At 46.3% G+C, this 17,229-nt stretch overlaps 1 protein-coding gene across 1 annotated transcript in view; it reads right to left on the bottom strand.

The window, feature by feature from the left end:
• FRAS1 (Fraser extracellular matrix complex subunit 1) overlaps positions 1 to 17,229 on the bottom strand; it is a 341,121-nt gene that overhangs the window by 188,474 nt on the left and 135,418 nt on the right. The window contains exons 7-10 of the mRNA XM_081924721.1: positions 12,030 to 12,113; positions 9,524 to 9,625; positions 9,246 to 9,437; positions 2,298 to 2,387 (exon numbers count right to left, since the gene is read on the bottom strand). Coding sequence (XP_081780847.1) covers positions 2,298 to 2,387; positions 9,246 to 9,437; positions 9,524 to 9,625; positions 12,030 to 12,113 — 468 coding nt within the window. The remainder of the gene's footprint in view (positions 1 to 2,297; positions 2,388 to 9,245; positions 9,438 to 9,523; positions 9,626 to 12,029; positions 12,114 to 17,229) is intronic.

Raw genomic sequence — 17,229 nt, 5'->3', positions numbered from 1 at the left:
CCTGACAAAACATGATGGACTAGTTGAAGTGCAGGAAAAATCAATAGTCTCTCAGGGGTGGCACTCACAATTAATCATGGTAGTAGCCCAGCATGCTTATTTGTTCCTAAGGTGTCTATTGATTGCTGTTTTGGCTGCAAGCTGTTAGCAGCCTGCCTACCATTTTCTATCCTCCATCAGGCCATGGTTCTATCTTCAATCAATCAAAATTTTATTACGGTCATAGACCAGCATAAGTAGGTGGGGATACAATCATTTAAAGTCTGTGAAATGCTTTGGAAATTATTACCGTATTTTTCTCCCTATAGGACGCACTTTTTCCCCTCCAAAAATGAAGGGAAAATGTGTGTGCGTCCTATGGGGCGAATGCAGGCTTTCGCTGAAGCCTGGAGAGCGAGAGGGGTCGGTGCGCACCGACCCCTCTCGCTCTCCAGGCTTCAGGAGAGCCGCAGCGCCAGCCCCACAAGGTCGGGGGACAGCGGGGAGGCGGAACGCCGCCATCCCGCTGTCTCCCGATGTTGTTTGGAGGCTGATGGCGGGGAGACACGTGCTTCTCCCCGCCGCCAGCCCCGCAAGCTCCAGGGACAGCGGGGAGGCGCAGCGCGTCTTCCCGCTGTCCCCGGAGCTGGTCTGCAGGCGGGCGGCGGGGAGAAGAGCGCTTCTCCCCACTGCCGGCCCCACAAGCGCCTGGGGGGGGGAAATAAAATTTTTTTTCTTTATTTCCCCCCCAAAAAACTTGGTGCGTCCTATGGGCCGGTGCGTCCTATGGGGCGAAAAATACAGTAAACCAGAAGGTACATATAAAAGATAAGAAGCTAAATGAAGGTGTAGGGGCATTAAACAAATGTGGAAAAGCATAAAAGGTTAGCATATAAAAGGCTATGGCTATCAATTTACAAAGCACTTGGATATGAGTGTTCATTAAATCTAGTTTGTGGTGCAGCTCAAGGATCTAGCATCATTCCAGGGATACATTCATTGCAGTGAGGAAATGGCAGGTGCCGCCAAAAAATGGTGGAGAATATTGGGAGTGGGGAATTCTGCACATTGGCCTACTTCTAGGGGAGCAAGAAAAACCTCAGAAGTTTTCTCAGGAAAACTGAGAGTTCTCTGCTTAGCTCCAATTTCCAATGCCCTTTAGTTTCCCAGAGGAAACTAAAAACCGGAGCGAAAGGCTCCTGGAATGTCTCTCATTACAGAGGAATGGGGCAAGAACCTCAGGACTGATTGATAGACACAGCCAGTTCCCAACATCCCAGCACACTGAAGCATGGCCAAGAAACAGATCCCGGGCAATTGAGACAAGAGCTGGCTTGACTCTCGCTGCAGACAAGGGCTAGCCTGGTATGCAATGGCTCCCTGTGAGTTCTCCAGAGCAAAGTTACAGTATCTTCCTATGCACTTTTGCTCTAAAGTTGCCTCACGGCAATCAGTGGGGTTTACTGCCAGGTTAGTTGCACACAGAACTGAATGCTGAAAAGGGCAAAGGACCACAGAAGCTGCGAGTCATGCTAGCTGGGCACCCCATTCTGTTCCTCCTCTCGTTTCAGATACATCAACAAGGAAAGTTTGTACAGTGGTACCTCGGGTTAAGAACTTAATTCCTTCCGGCGGTCCATAGTTAACCTGAAACTGTTCTTAACCTGAAGCACCACTTTAGCTAATGGGGCCTCCTGCTGCTACCGTGCCGCCGGAGCACAATTTCTGTTCTCATCCTGAAGCAAAGTTCTTAACCTGAAGCACTATTTCTGGGTTAGCGGAGTCTGTAACCTGAAGCGTGTGTAACCCAAGGTACCACTGTACAGTGGTACCTCTGGTTGCAAACGGGAGCCGTTCCGGAGGCCCGTTCACAACCTGAACAGAACACAATCCGCGTCTGCACACACGCAGGTCACGATTCACCGCTTCTGCACACACGTGTGACATCATTTTGCGCATCTGCGCATGCGCGAGCGGCAAAACCCGGAATTAACCTGTTCCGTTACTTCTGGGTCACCACGGGACGCAACCTGAAAATGCTTAACCTGGAGCAAACGTAACATGAGGTGTGACTGTATACTTTCCAGCACTCAGTAGCTTAAGTGCTAGAATATTGCTTTTTTAAAAAGAAAAAACAACAGATTCCTAGGATGCAGAAACGCGTCTTTCAGCTAAGTAGATATGTGCAAGGTATAAATCTACAGGGCTCAGGTTACACAGCCTGTGATTCTACACTGGTGGCTCCCATTTGGGTGAATATCATTCTTCAATCCATCACCCAAACAGTTCTATGTGCCCCAAGTTTTCAGGCTACTTACATATTTGGTACGCCCTTGGTGTACACAGGGCCTGCCTCTGGAAATACATTCAGGACAGCACTTGCCTTCTAAATGAACTAATTCTTCACCCTGTGGAGAAAGAGGCAGCTGCAGCATGATACCCAGAATTAGCATTTAAAAAAAAAAAATACAATGCTGAAAGAAGACAGTGGGAGCCCGAACTTTTTTTTGAACTGGAATGCAGTCTTTAAGATCCTATTTCCCTTTATCACTCCTGGAGCTCATTCCATCACTCTTGGTTCTCTCCCAAAAGATATGTGTGCTTAAATACCTTTGTGGCTGCAGAACAATTCCCGCAAACTCCCAGTCCAAATGCCACAAAACTGGCAAGGGATCAAAAGGGGAATCCAGTTTCATGGATTGAATCCAGCCCGCATGGCTATCACAATCAGCTTGCTTGATTACTTTGTCGTCCATCGCAAAAGTTTCCTCCAAAGAGCTCAAGAATGCTGGGTAGGGCAGTGGTCCCTTTTTAGCCTCACAACCCCCCCTGTGAGGTAGCCCAGGTATATTTTAGGCTGCTGAGAGAGCGCAAACTGCATGATTGCCACTGAGCCGCAAAGGCAAACGGGGACTCGAACCCAGGCCTCCCTGGTCAGGCCAAGGAGGTAAAGGTAATGAACATGGCTCTCTTGCTTCTCAGTTTCTCCTTACAACAACCCTGTGAGGTAGGTTAGGCTGGGAGAAGGTAGCTGGCCCAAGGTTACCCAGTGATTTTCACTGCTGTGGAGGGGATTTGAACCCGGGTCTCCCAGTTCCTAATCTGACACTCTCTCTTTTCCCCCCAATAAATTTTTATTATTTTCTTTACACATTCATTCTTAAAGTACATTAATCAACCTATAAACCTTATGCTCTGCTGAGCTTGCGACTTCCCTCCCTCCCTTCAGTTGGTATCCCTTATCACATCCTGTCACGTATTTTATCTTTTTACACCTAAATCATCCTGTCCACATTGTAGGAGTTACTTCAGTCCTGCTAGTGTCTTTAAGATTTTGCAGTTGTCCTTTAAATACACAATAAATTTACTCCAATTTTTCCGGAATCTTTGATCGTCCTGATCCTGAATCCAGCCAGTCAGTTTGGCTAACTCCGCATAGTCCATCATTTTCGCCTGCCACTCCGCAATGGTAGGAACTTCTTGTGATTTCCAGTTTTGGGCCAACAAAGTCCTTGCTGCAGCTGTGGCATACATGGATAATCTTTGATCTTTTGTCTTAATCTCCTTTCCCATCAGGCCAAGCAAAAAAAAAGCCCCTGGCTTTTTAGGGAAAGTATATTTTAATATTTTCTTAAGTTCAACGTAAATCGACTCCCAAAATGTCTTTACTTTATCAGAAATCCACCACATGTGATAATATTCACCATCTACCTCTTTGCACTTCCAACATTTTTTATCCCTCATCCTATACATTTTTGCCAATTTTGCCGGCGTTAAATACCACCTATAAATCATCTTCATTAAATTTTCTTTCAGAGCCATACATGACATAAATTTTATACTTTCATTCCCTAATTTTATCCAATTCGATGTTATGCCCAAAATCTATAGCCCACCTAATCTGACACTCTCACCACTAAACCACACAGGCTTGGTGGATATACCCATGGGCAGATATATGTGTGTATCCGTGACTGGATCTAAATTCTCAGCCACGTGCGCTAGCCGTATCCCACAAAAGTCATCTTCATGATGCATATAAAAATGCAGTAATATTCTAGGTGCCGAAATCCCAATGGAGCAGAAAATACTCTTTATGCATGTGACCGCCGCTGTGCGGATGTTATTGGCCCAGAGATGGAAAGAAGATAAAGTCCCAACCAGAGAAGAATGGCAGATTAAGTTGATGGTTTGTGCCGAAATGGCAAAAATGACTGGAAGAATCGTTGTAAACAAAAATGACTGGAAGAACCATTGTAAACAGCTAAATTCGTTAGTAGTATCAGAATAGCACTTGTAGTTTAATGGTGAATTTTGGACACAATGGAGATGTAAAAGATTTGGATTGTTATAAAAGACGCAGGAGGAAATGATTAACAATAGGATCCACAGAAGGAAGGAGGGAAGTCCAGGAGATTCTATGGAATCTTGTTTTTAATGTTGTATGTTGGATACGTGATTGTAAAACTTTAATCTGAAAAACCAAATAAATAAATTTATTTATTTTTAAAATGTGGGGGACGGGGGCAAAGCTGTTGAGCACCCCCATCCACGCAAAAATCAACACTTCCGATATGGGCTGCCATACGCCCTGGTTTCGCTGGACATTTTTAGCCGGACATATGGCAGCCCTAAATTTAATACAACAAAAGGTGGCAATAAAAAAAAAATCTGCCAGAGATGAACAATAACATAAAATATCCAGAAGAATGGAAAAGGTCTTCTACCATGAAAAGACACTGGTGAGACTCCTTGGAGAGAGCATTTTGTAGCCAGGATGCCAGAAGCGAAGTTACAGGGAACCAGGCAGAGGGCCTTCTTTGTGGTGGTACCCGCCCTGAGGAAAGCCCTCCCACCAGATGTCAAACAGGTAAACAAACATCTGACATTTAGAAGACAACTGCAGGCAGCCCTGTTGAGGGAAGTTTTTAATGACTGATGTCCTAATGTCTCTCTATTTTTTTAAATTTTAATTTTTTATTGGAATTTTATTTTAAAGATAAGATAGCTGCTTATTTCCTTCGCACCTGAAGGGAGGGCGTTCCACAGGGAGGGCACCACTACCGAGAAGGCCCTCTGTCTGGTTCCCTGTAACCTCGCTTCTCGCAATGAGGGAACCACCAGAAGGCCCTCAGAACTGGACCTCAGTGTCCAGGCTGAACAATGGAGGTGGAGACGCTCCTTCAGGTATACAGGACAAGCTTGTTTTCTCTTGCTCTGGAGGGTAGGACTCGAAGTTGCAAGGAAAGAGATTCCGACTATGCATTCAGAAAAACCTTCTGACAGCTGGAGCTGTTTGACAGTGGAACAGACTTCCTTGGGAGACGATGGACTCTCATTCCTTGGAAGTTTTTAAGCAGCGGTTGGGTGGCCATGTGTCATAGATGCTTTAGCTGAGATCCTGGCATTGCAAGGGGTTGGACTAGGTGACCCCTGGCTCCCTTCCAACTGTACAATTCTATGAATCTATGGTTTCTCTGAAGGCAACCTTCCATTGACCCTTCACGGGGAAAGCTTTGATCAATGTTTGATCACCTCTGGGAAGTGTGCTTCTAGGAAAGGGAGGTTAAACTATTTATACATCTGTTGCAAAATTATGCGGTGTGGAAAGAGCTCTTGTCACAGTACATATTGTTAACATTCCCGGTTGGTGCTGTTACCTTCCCCAGCATGCACAAGAGCCCACTTCATATAAAAAGCAAGGGCAAATATGTCTGGGGTGGGGTCCTCCCTGACAAAATATGCCCGCCTGCCTGCCAAGATTCAGAGCTGGGGAGGATTGTTTAAGATAACGGTCTCATTTTTCGCTGCCCAGCTTACAATGCAACGCCAGGGGCCACAGTGGTGGCAGCGAGGTTGTTGAAATGAAAGCCTCTTCAAAGGTCTACACAATAGTGTTCGCCTCGTGTGATCCCCGTGGCGACGCTATGTTCTGAAAAGGAAAAAATGAAGAAAGAAAGCACTTGTTCTCTAACGTTTTCTCCTCAGAACATCGTGGCCTCCCATTCTGTTGGGTGGAGACCCTCTTAAGAGCAGTCCTACAGGATCAGACCTGGGGTGGCATTCAGCTAAGCCCTACTCAGGGGTTTTATAAATCGGTCTCTTGGTTCCATATATAGCGGGCATTGCAATAAATAGTGGTACAGGTCCTCTACACAAGGTTGCCCACAGCCAGTCTCTCCTTGTAGTGTACTTTGCCGTACCAACCATCCGCCACTGCCGAGGGCATCGATTGGAATCGTAATTCTGTAAAAGCGATTCTTAGTACGGCAAGTGGGAGTTTTGTCAAATAACTAGCATCTCCACCCCACCATCCACTAAGGTCCAGCTCCGAGGACCTTCTGACAGTTCCCTCACTGTGAGAAGTGAGGTTACAGGGAACCAGGCCGAGGGCCTTCTAGGTAGCGGTGCCCGCCCTGTGGAACGCCCTCCCATCAGATGTGAAACAGATAAACAGCTATTTGACGTTTAGATTATATCTGAAGGCATCCCTATATCAGGATGCTTTTAATCTGTGATGTTCTGTTGCGTTGTTGCTGTTGCGGTTCTGTATATTATGTTGGAAGCCATCCAAAGTGGCAACCCAGTCAGATGGGCGGCGTATAAGTACTGTATTTTTCTGTGTGTAAGACGATGCTTTTCGCTTTATAAAAAGGCAAAAACTGGGTGTCATCTTATACACAGATAGTGAATGCAGAGGGGTCATGTGCGATTAATGACAAGGGCTGTTGGCGATTGGCTGTGGCTGCGGCAGTTGGGCAGGTGATTGGCGGCTGTGGTAAGAGGGTGGGTGGGCTGTTGGTGGTGGCAAGCGGGCAGACAATTGGCGGCTGCAGCGAGGTGTGTGATTGGCAGTGGCGGGCAGGTGGGTGAGTGATTGGTGGAAGTGGTCTTAATTTTGAGTTTTAAAAAATAGGGGTCGTCTTATACATGGGGGCGTCTTATACATGAAAAAATATGGTAGTTGTTATTATTCATTAATTACTATTATTATTAGTTGGGCCTGAACTCCTTTTATACAAAGCTACTGTGGAAATATGAACCTTGAATGGTTCACGTTAGCGCTGCTCATCCCACACAATGCGCTGTCGCCGCTTCTCAAACGCAGCTGCAGCTGTTCATTGTGAGGGAACAGGCGTATTAACCCGAGCCTCGAAAAGAAACAGAAGCCCCTGCCGTGCTGAGGAAAAGATCTTAAACGCCCACAGTGGCACCCTTTTAAAAATATCCCAGACTGCCTAGGATATTGCTCTCTTTCTTTCTTTCTTTCTTTCTTTCTTTCTTTCTTTCTTTCTTTCTTTCTTTCTTTCTCAGAACAGCAGAGCTGAGGCAGGAGCTAGCAAGAGAGGATTGTGGGATTTCCCAGGGCAGTTCGATGCCTGCCAACAAACTTCACCCTTCTCCCAGTCATCTGGTAATAAATAAATAAATGCAAGCCCACATTTGTCGGAGAACTTGAGAGACAGCCACCTGAAACTCGCTGCTTGTCGATAGGCTCATCCCAACCAGTTTGCTGGAAGCGTGTGAAATGAATTTCTTTTCTTGCATAGTCTCCATAATCCTGTCCCTGCCTACGCCAGTGGCCTCGTTGCAGCTTAAACAGAGTTATGTGACCAGAAAAGTTAATTCTTCCCCAACGAAGGATGAAACCCGCGGAGACCTGGCTTCAATTTAGCTCCGGTTTACTGATGCAAATGTCCTAAATACCGAACTAGCCTGGGAAGATTCGGGAGGGTTTTGAAAGCAGGCGGAAGGGGAGAGAGAAGCTACCTGCTGCTTTTGTTGCCGACTTTATAAAATATTTCGGTGGAATGGCACCGATGACACCTCTGGGGGCTGCTGAGCTAGAATACATCACTGATAATAAGCCGTGTGCACTCTGGACTAAAAAATACATAGCTATCCATCTAAAGTTAATCCAAATTCCACATCCAAAAGAACCGAGTTCGGCTGCCCCTGTAAATAATGCAAATTTGCGAAATGTCTCTTACTTTGCATAATTGATGCTGTGAATCCTTACACACACACTCACACACCCAGACTATCTAGCGTCACTTATTCGGCTTATCGTGAAGCGGGGGCAAGAAAGCTGGCAAGAGGGTATGGACCCCCTGCCCAGATGTCAGGAGCAACTGCAGCTAGGGCTGGGACCCCATAGCTCTTGTGCACAGCTGCCCCATAAGCTGCCAGGGTTGGGTATGTGGGCATCTGTGGCAGGAGGGGGGAGAAAGCAGGCAGTCCCACTGTCGAGAGCACATGGCAGATACTTAACTCTTTATTGTCAAAGATAACACTAATAATAATGATGATGATGATGATGTATTTGTACCCCGCCCATCTGGCTGGGTTTCCCCAGCCACTCTGGGAGGCTTCCAACAAACACTAAAAATACATTAAAATGTCACACATGTAAAAACTTCCCTGAAGGGCTGCCTTCAGATGTCTTCTAAATGTCAGATAGTTGTTTATCTCTTTTGGTTGGCCGATATTGCAGAGGGCTTGAGGCATTGGTTACAGGTGTGAGGGTATTTGGCAGTAAGCCTTTGGGCTCTTGTGGCAGTTAGGCATTGTTTGACCTTGTGATGGGAGGGGAGGTGTGGAGGTGTGGCCCATGGAGGCGTGGCCATCAACTGCCCCTCCAAGCTTAAGGGTATTCCGTTAAAGGAATCCGGGGGTGTGGATCTTGTCCACAAGTTCCCCACAAATCAGTGGCCCCCTCTCCAGAGCCAGACTCCAACACCTCTTCCCCACAGTGCACACTTGTCAGTATCCTGCCAGTCCCTGCTACCCAACCCAAATAAACAATAGTTGGGGAATATTTGTGGAATATTTGAAAAATCATGGTATGCAACTAAGTGCATTGGTAGGGTTTACTTAAATCAAGCAGTTAAAAGTATTAGCAAGATTAATTGTAGAACAGTTCAAAAATGGAATGAAGTGGAAAAGCCAATGTTAAAAATTTAAACAAGAGAAGAAACCGCAATAGGGGGGGAGGGAAGTCTGATATGTATTGATATTGGAAGTATGATACTTTAAGATGTGTATTCGTAAATTACTGAAAACTGAAAATAGAATTTATAATGGTTTTAACTAAACAAATAAAACAAAACAAAACAAATAAAACACAACCCTCAGATTCCCAGCTTTCATTTCTGCTTTTCCGGTTGGGGTTTTTAGTTTTTAGTTAGTGTTTCTGGGAATCTTCTATGTAAATAAATAATAGAACTAGACAGATAAGGTTGCTCAAAACGAGGTCATTTTCTTACCGGGGCACACTCCACCTTGGCACACCCTCCATGCCAGCAAGAGACTCGCCCTCCGTCACACATGCAGAACTCGCATCCGGTACCATTCCACATCTCGTCGTGGTACCTTACGACGCCGTCATGGACGCAGCTCCCCTTGGAGGGGACGCATTCCTCACAGCAAACTCCAGGACGATGTATTTTGTTCTCCCCCTAGGAACACGCAATTCAGATGCCTCGTGAAAAGAAAGAATAGCAAACTGCCAGGATTCTCCCAGGATTCCAAGCTCGGGAATTACCTTCTCGCAGGTCACAGGTGTGCAGGTCTGCCTCAGACACCTGGGCTCCCCTCTGTCGCAGACGCAGGTTGTGCAGGCATCTTTCTGCCACTGCTCGCCATGCTGTGCAACAGAAAGAAACGTAAGTACTCCATTCAGGTTAACCACTGCTGTCCACATGGGGTGGAGAACACCACAAAATAGCCTGATGAAGACTGGGGCATCCACAAAATGGTGGCTGGCTGTTGGGAGGAGAAAAATGAAAAACTGGGCAGTAGGAGGAACCAAACAGAGTATCCTGAGCAGGCACACATAGAATAATAGAAATGTAGGGAAGAGAACATCAGGGTCATCTAGTCCAAGCCCCTGGAACATGTGTAGAGGAGGATGATCAAGGTGATCAAGGATCTGGAAATGAAATGTATTCTAAAGAGGAAAGTCTTTAGTGTTTTATGATGCAGGAAACCTGCATTATTTTTATGGGACACTTTGATTTTTAAATGAACTGATGGGGTACACCAGCCACCCAAAAACAACAAGCATTTGCTTGGGTTGCTGCTAAGGAGGGCGATACTCATTGTGCCAACTCGAAAAGGGGGTGGGAAGAGAAAAAGGGGTTCTGCCTTCTGCACTCCTGGGGCATTAACCATACTCTGGTTTTTGCTAGCTGTGGATGGCAAGCTCCTTCTCAGACCTTCCTAGTTTACAACTTGATCCTTTTTTTAACGAAACACTTTGTATAAATGGTCTTATGTGTCTTGATTTTTAAATAAAATGCTATCAGCTGCGGTGGGCAGAGGGGGAAGGATCTGGAAACGAAGCCTTATGAAGAACAGCTGAAGGAGCTGGGTATGTTTAGCCTGGAAAAGAGACTGAGAGGAGATGTGATAAAAGGTAAAGGTAAAGGTACCCCTGCCCGTACGGGCCAGTCTTGACAGACTCTGGGGTTGTGCGCCCATCTCACTTAAGAGGCCGGGGGCCAGCGCTGTCCGGAGACACTTCCGGGTCACGTGGCCAGCGTGACAAAGCTGCATCTGGTGAGCCAGCGCAGCACACGGAAACGCCGTTTACCTTCCCGCTAGTAAGCGGTCCCTATTTATCTACTTGCACCCAGAGGTGCTTTCGAACTGCTAGGTTGGCAGGCGCTGGGACCGAGCAACGGGAGCGCACCCCGCCGCGGGGATTCGAACCACCGACCTTTCGATCGGCAAGCCCTAGGCGCTGAGGCTTTAACCCACAGCGCCACCCGCGTCCCTTTGGAGATAGCCATCTTCAAATATCTCAAGGGCTGTCACATGGAAGAGGGAACAAGCTTGTGTCTCCTGCTCCGGAGGGTAGGACTCGAACCAATGGCTTCAAGTTGTAGGAAAGGAGATTCCAACTAAACATCAGGAAAAAATTCCAGGCAGGAAGAGCTGTTTGACTTTGGAATGGACTCCTTCAGAAGGTGGTGGACTCTCCTTCCTTGGAGGTTTCTAGGCAGAGCTTGGAGGGCCATCTGTCATGGATATGTCAGGGGACTGCCTTCGGAACAGAGCAGGGAGGCAGAAGGGCAGTTGGAATACAGGGAACCTCCGAAAATCTTGAGAAGCAGTTCCCCTTCCTGCGGTGGGGAAAGCCACACCTCCAGTGAAGAAGAGGGGAAGGTGCCAGAGGATGCTGCTGGGAGCCCCAGCGCTGCACCTTGTCAGTCTGAGGGTGGGGAAAGCCACACCTCCCAGGTAAAGGAGGGGAAAGGGCTACAGGATGCTGCTGGGAGCCTCAGCACCGTTCCTGGCCAAGCTGGCCAGGAGGGAAACACGCCTCTTCCGTCGTCCACCCTGCGCAGAGGCGCAAAACGCAAAGAAGGAAGGAAAAGGCTGGGGGTGACTAAGCTCTTATGTCGGGGGAGGACCCAGAAACGACCACTCCCAGATTCTGCTAGTGATTGAGGCAGACATGAACTTGTGGTTCTGCACTGTAAATAGTTTTGCACCAAAATAAAACCTGTAAAAGACAGGTCAGAGTCCTGACTGGTTACTCACAAGCAACCACCATTGCCATCTGACAGGATGCTTTAGCTGCAATTCCTGCTTTGCAGGGGGTTGGACTAGATGACCCCGGGGGGTCCCTTCCAATTCTATGATTCTGTGAATGAGGAATCTTCCTGATTTAAAAAAAAATAAAATAAAAATGCAAAGCTCTGTCCTGGATCGCCAGTGCCTGTTATCTCCCACCCGCCCTCGCCCTCCTCTTGCACACCACTTTTCAAACTATGTTAACAGAAACGGCCTTATCTACACTGGCCTGTGAACTGAGTTGTCTCTCGCCAGCACATTCCTTTCTACTTCTTAATCCCCTTCATTTCGTCAGGCTTCCCAGGAAGAAGAAAGCAGCAGGTTGTAAAAAGAAGAAGAAGAAGAAGAAAGGGGGGGGAGAGAAGTCGTTCATGCTGGCAAAAGCCTCGAGTGCCGGGAGAGGAGCAGAAATGTGTCATATGCAGCCCACACCAAGTCGATTCCTGCCTTTCATCAAAGGGTTCCCTTACCTCGTATGCTCTCCCAGGTGTAGAGCAGGATTTCGGAGTGCATTGTGGGCAACACCTCCCAGCAGGTACAACCACACTTTCATCCTGAGCATTGGGGAAAGGGAGGGTGGAAAGAAAGAAATTGCATATAATAAGAGAGACGCCAGACCTGGGAATTATTGGGACAGAATGACCCAGACCGTATGGGAATTTATTCGTGTATGCAACCACGGCGGCAAGAATGTTACTTGCCCCCAAAAAATGGGAAAGAAGAAGTAGTCCCAGCAAAAGGAGAATGGATACAAACATTTATGGAATAAGCAGAAAAGGTGAAACTTACTGGAAAAATAAGAAAATCAAGATAGCAAACTCCTTATAAAAGAATGAAAATGGTTTATTGAATATTTGCAAAGAAATGTAAACAGATAAGAACATTGGCAGGATTATTGTAATAATCTGCAGTTTTATAAGGGTATATATTTAAAGTAGACGAATAGATGATAAAATTAAGTGAATTTGGATATGCCAAAAATATTAAAAAATAAACTGAAGGAACCGCAGAAAGAGGGGGAAGGGAGTTTTGAAATGCTAAAATGATTACAAAATTATTGAAATGTATGAAATTGAAAAAAAAATCATTTTTAAGAGAGAGAGAGAGAGAGAGAGAGAGAGAGAGAGAGAGAGAAAGAAAGAAAGAAAGAAAGAAAGAAAGAAAGAAAGAAAGAAAGAAAGAAAGAAAGAAAGAAAGAAAGACAGTCAGACACTATATCAATAAGGAAATGTTTCACCTGGCAGGTCATGGAGCAGAGCAAATAACAAAAGCTCTCAAATCAATAAGCCCTCTTGATTTGGGACCTTCACCCCTGAGATCTAATGCCCTCCATAGAACCCAAAAGATGAGGCAAAGAGGGGGGTAGATCTCCCCTTAACTTTGCCCCAGGTAGCTAAGCCCCTTTCCCCCAGGATGATCAGGTAAAATGACTGCGGCTGTAGGCATGGCTAACTGTAAAGGCAAAGCACCCCACCCAATTTTCTAGCAACCAACAACCAGTTGGTTTGTTTGCCTGGGGAGCCCGGCAAGGGAGAAAGGAAGTGAACTGCACTGAGCACTAAATATGTGGCAAGAGAGATACAGGCAGAGACAAGAGTTGAGGCTGAGGGCAAAGAGGCCACTCTGTTCTGTTGTTCTACAATATTAATGAACTGTGCCTCGGGATCCCTTTTGCATTTAAATTTTGATTCTGCACGCTGCATCACCTTGACATATCCTCCTCCAACCCTTTCAAAGCACATCCAAGGGTCCCTGATTTCACCCATTGGAGACTCCAAGGGAAGAGCTGAAGCTTTGAGGCTTCAAGTCCAACTCTGAGATCTCTCAAATCTTGATGGGAGCCACTGATTCCATGGACAAAAGTGAAGGCGCTGAAGGATCAGGTCCGCAGCCTGGGGGTCATTTTGGACTCGCAGCTGTCCATGCAGGCGCAGGTCAATTCTGTGTCCAGGGCAGCTGTTTACCAGCTCCATCTGGTACGCAGGCTGAGACTCTACCTGCCCACAGACTGCCTCGCCAGAGTGGTGCATGCTCTAGTTATCTCTCGCTTGGACTACTATAATGTGCTCTATGTGGGGCTACCTTTGAAGGTGACCCAGAAACTACAACTAATCCAGAATCTAAAGGCATCTAAAGACATCTAAAGTCAGCCCTGTTTAGGGAGGCTTTTAATGTTTAATACGTTACTGTGTTTTAGTGTTTGCTGGAAGCCGCCCAGAGTGGTTGGGCAAACCCAGCCAGATGGGCGTGGTATAAATAATAAATTATTATTATTATTATCCTCAGATGATGGGGAGCCCATAGCACCCCATTCTACACTGTGCTGGTTTGAGGGTGGGCATTCTTGTCCTTGTCTGAGAATGACTCCCTTGCAGGCTCTCCTACTGCACAACCGCACAGCAGCAAATGGATGCAGAATAGGCTACAGGCCCCGGAAAAACTGCTCATGGCTCTCCCAAGAGGCAGCAGCTACTTTTTATTATTATTATTTATTTAATCATTTTTCAATACAAACAACTGCAAAAGACACATACAATAAAAACCATAATAACACTAATAACACAATTTGACAATTCAGATTTGAATACACTAATATACCTATGACTACACCTTTTTAACATATTTTCCCAACTCTCTCTCCTCCCCCTACTTCCCACCACTATCCGCCTTATCGCTTAAATATTCCTTCCAGATTTCTTCATATTTATCCATTCTTAATTTGCATCGACATGCGATTCGTTCGTATGCAGCTAATCTGTCCATATTATCAATCCATGTGCTCAATGGAATCTTTTTGCGGCTCTTCCAATCCATCAAAACAAGTTTTTTTTTGCTTCTAATATAGCACAGTACATCTATTTTTTTGACCCCTTATAATCTCCCACATTTCTGGAATATAATTTAGAATTGAATTCAATTCGTAGAGGCAGCAACTACTTGAAAGAGAGCCCTGCCATCTTTGTCCCCATCTTGCGCAACTCAGCCAACAAGGTTACCCTCCGGAACTGCCCAAGGTCCCGTGAACCGCCTTGCCTTGGGCTGAGCCAGAAGAGTCTCTGGCAGTCATTGGCGCTTGCCCTGTGCACCCCCAAGCCCCAGCAAAACAGGGTAGCTGTCGTCCCTTGAAGAGGAGACAAGCCCAGTCTTTGCTGGCCCCCAAGGGACGCGGGTGGTGCTGTGGGTTAAACCACAGAGCCTAGGACTTGCCGATCAGAAGGTCAGCAGTTCGAATCCCCGCAACGGGGTGGGCTCCCGTTGCTCGTTCCCTGCTCCTGCCAATCTAGCAGTTCGAAAGCATGTCAAAGTGCAAGTAGATAAATAGGTACCGCTCCAGCAGGAAGGTAAACGGCGTTTCCGTGTGCTGCTCTGGTTCGCCAGAAGCGGCTTAGTCATGCTGGCCACATGACCCGGAAGCTGTACGCCGGCTCCCTTGGCCAATAAAGCGAGATGAGCGCCGCAACCCCAGAGTCAGTCACGACTGGACCTAATGGTCAGGGGTACCTTTACCTTTACCTTTAACCTCTAGGAGGCAATGGAAATCTTTCACTTTGGGAGAAGGAATGAAGACGCGGTGTTGCCTTACTGATGGACACTTTGCCAGTACGGGAATGAAAAATGAGAGAGACGAATGAGCAGGGTAGGAGCCTCACCGTTAAGGTTCATGCATTTTCCATTAGAGCCTCATCTTAGGAAATCTATCAAACATTCTCAAAATTAGCTAAAGGGGGAATTGGGTTGCTGTTGCTGCGTTAACCCCAGAGGCCCGCAGGTCTGATTATTCACACCCTCCTTGTCTCCCCGGTACATCTCTTCCACATTCTAATGACTGGCTGATTAAATAATAGTGTGATCAGTGGCAAAGATGTGGGCTGAGATGAAAACGTTCAAGAATCTCCCATCAACTTGTCCTGAAGCTCATTTCTTTCGAATCTTCGTGTTTGGCGATTCATCCGAGCCAGTGCAGAGCATATTTGCATGCTGCCTGAAAGCGGTTTTATGCTCTCGTCAGAAAAAGAACTGGCATTAATCTATTAGAGGAAATAGGTTGGTTACATCTTTATGAACTACTCCTCTGACATGACAATACCCTCTGAAAAGAAAAGGTATTTGGCTGTTAACTGCCGTTAAATGTTACTGCGTTATAAATTCTTCTAAAATTGGGAGGGGGGGTGAATCTAATAAAGGAACCGGGTATTAGTAATGTGAACACCTGGCTGCTTCCGACGCAGGTGAGAAGATGTGAAGAGAGAAAATAAATTTATGAGGATGGAGATTGTTTGCTGAATGCCTTCCCCGGCCAAGGTTTCAGCTGCTAACCTGGATGACTAAGCCCACATATCAAGGGCGCTGTTCAGTGAATGTAAAAAAGGAATGTGCAGAGCAGCCAAAAAATAATAAAGGCAGCAACCTCCTGACACCAACTGTAATTTGAAGGGTGGTACTCCCCAATGAAGAATGGAAACAGGGCTCTCTACAAATGAGATGGGAGGAAATGTAGCCGCCTTATTTCTTGGCAGGAACATTTCGTATTGATCTGAATAAAGGCCACACTCTGCCCCACCAAATCCAGCTTGGATGAAATCTGAGTGCGGCCTAGGATTGTGCTCTTACAGGCAGCAAAGTTAAAATGGGTATACATGGCATGAGACAACTCAGGCCAATGGAATAAAGGCAGGTTGGAGACCCTACAATTTCAAAAGACCAGGGGGCGATCACCTATGTGAAAGTTGGATTATTTAAAACCAACAGAAAGGCTGATATGGATGCAGGAAGGAAACAACAGAGAACGCTGGAGAGGACTTGAAGAGGTGCTTCTCCAAAAATGGACGTGAGATGCTGAAGGAGGAAGAAGGCAGAGAAGATTTAAGACATCTCTTTTTGGGGTGTGGCCTATATTCAGGGGAAGCTTATATTTGGACCCAAAGGAATGCGGGTGGCGCTGTGGTCTAAACCACTGAGCCTCATGGGCTTGCCGATCAGAAGGTTGGCAGTTCAAATCCCCGTAACGGGGTAAGCTCCCGTTGCTCTGTCCCAGATCCTGCCAACCTAGCAGTTCAAAAGCACACCAGTGCAAGTAGATAAATAGATACCACTCCAGCAGGAAAGTAAATGGCATTTCTGTACGCTCTGGCACTCGTTACACTGTTCCATTGTACCAGAAGCGGTTTAGTCATGCTGACCACATGACCTGGAAAGATGTCTGTGGACAAACGCCAGCTCCTTTGGCCTGAAAAAACGATGAGCACCGCAACCCCATAGTCGCCTTTGACTGGACTTAACCATCATGGGGTCCTTTACCTTTTACTTAAATTTGGACCCAATCAGAATATACTTTTTTGAAGAAGAAAAAAGCCACATTGCCAGAAAGACTCTGTTTTCCAGAAATGGTGACCATAGCCATGGGTCACTGAGGAAGCAGTCCCTAATAATTGTTTCCCATAACAGGCCACAAAATTCACAGGATGCTTTGGGGAAGGCATAGCTCTTAAAGTGGTACGAAAGTGCTTTAAATGTATAGTGTGGGTGTGACTTTAGTCTTTCTTGTATATCCTGTTTCTCTCCAAAGCTTAAGTATGCAAGTGTCTCTGTCTGTTCCTACACAAGTATCTTCTTACTCCACCCTCATTTTGGCTTTTCTAATCCAAGCCTCATTGAACCTACTGTCAGGAG

Source organism: Podarcis melisellensis (genome assembly GCF_964234715.1).
Source record: "Podarcis melisellensis genome assembly, chromosome: 9".
Classification (NCBI taxonomy): domain Eukaryota; kingdom Metazoa; phylum Chordata; class Lepidosauria; order Squamata; family Lacertidae; genus Podarcis; species Podarcis melisellensis.
The sequence above is the reverse complement of the archived record's forward strand: the minus strand, read 5'-3'. Positions and strand labels throughout refer to the sequence as shown.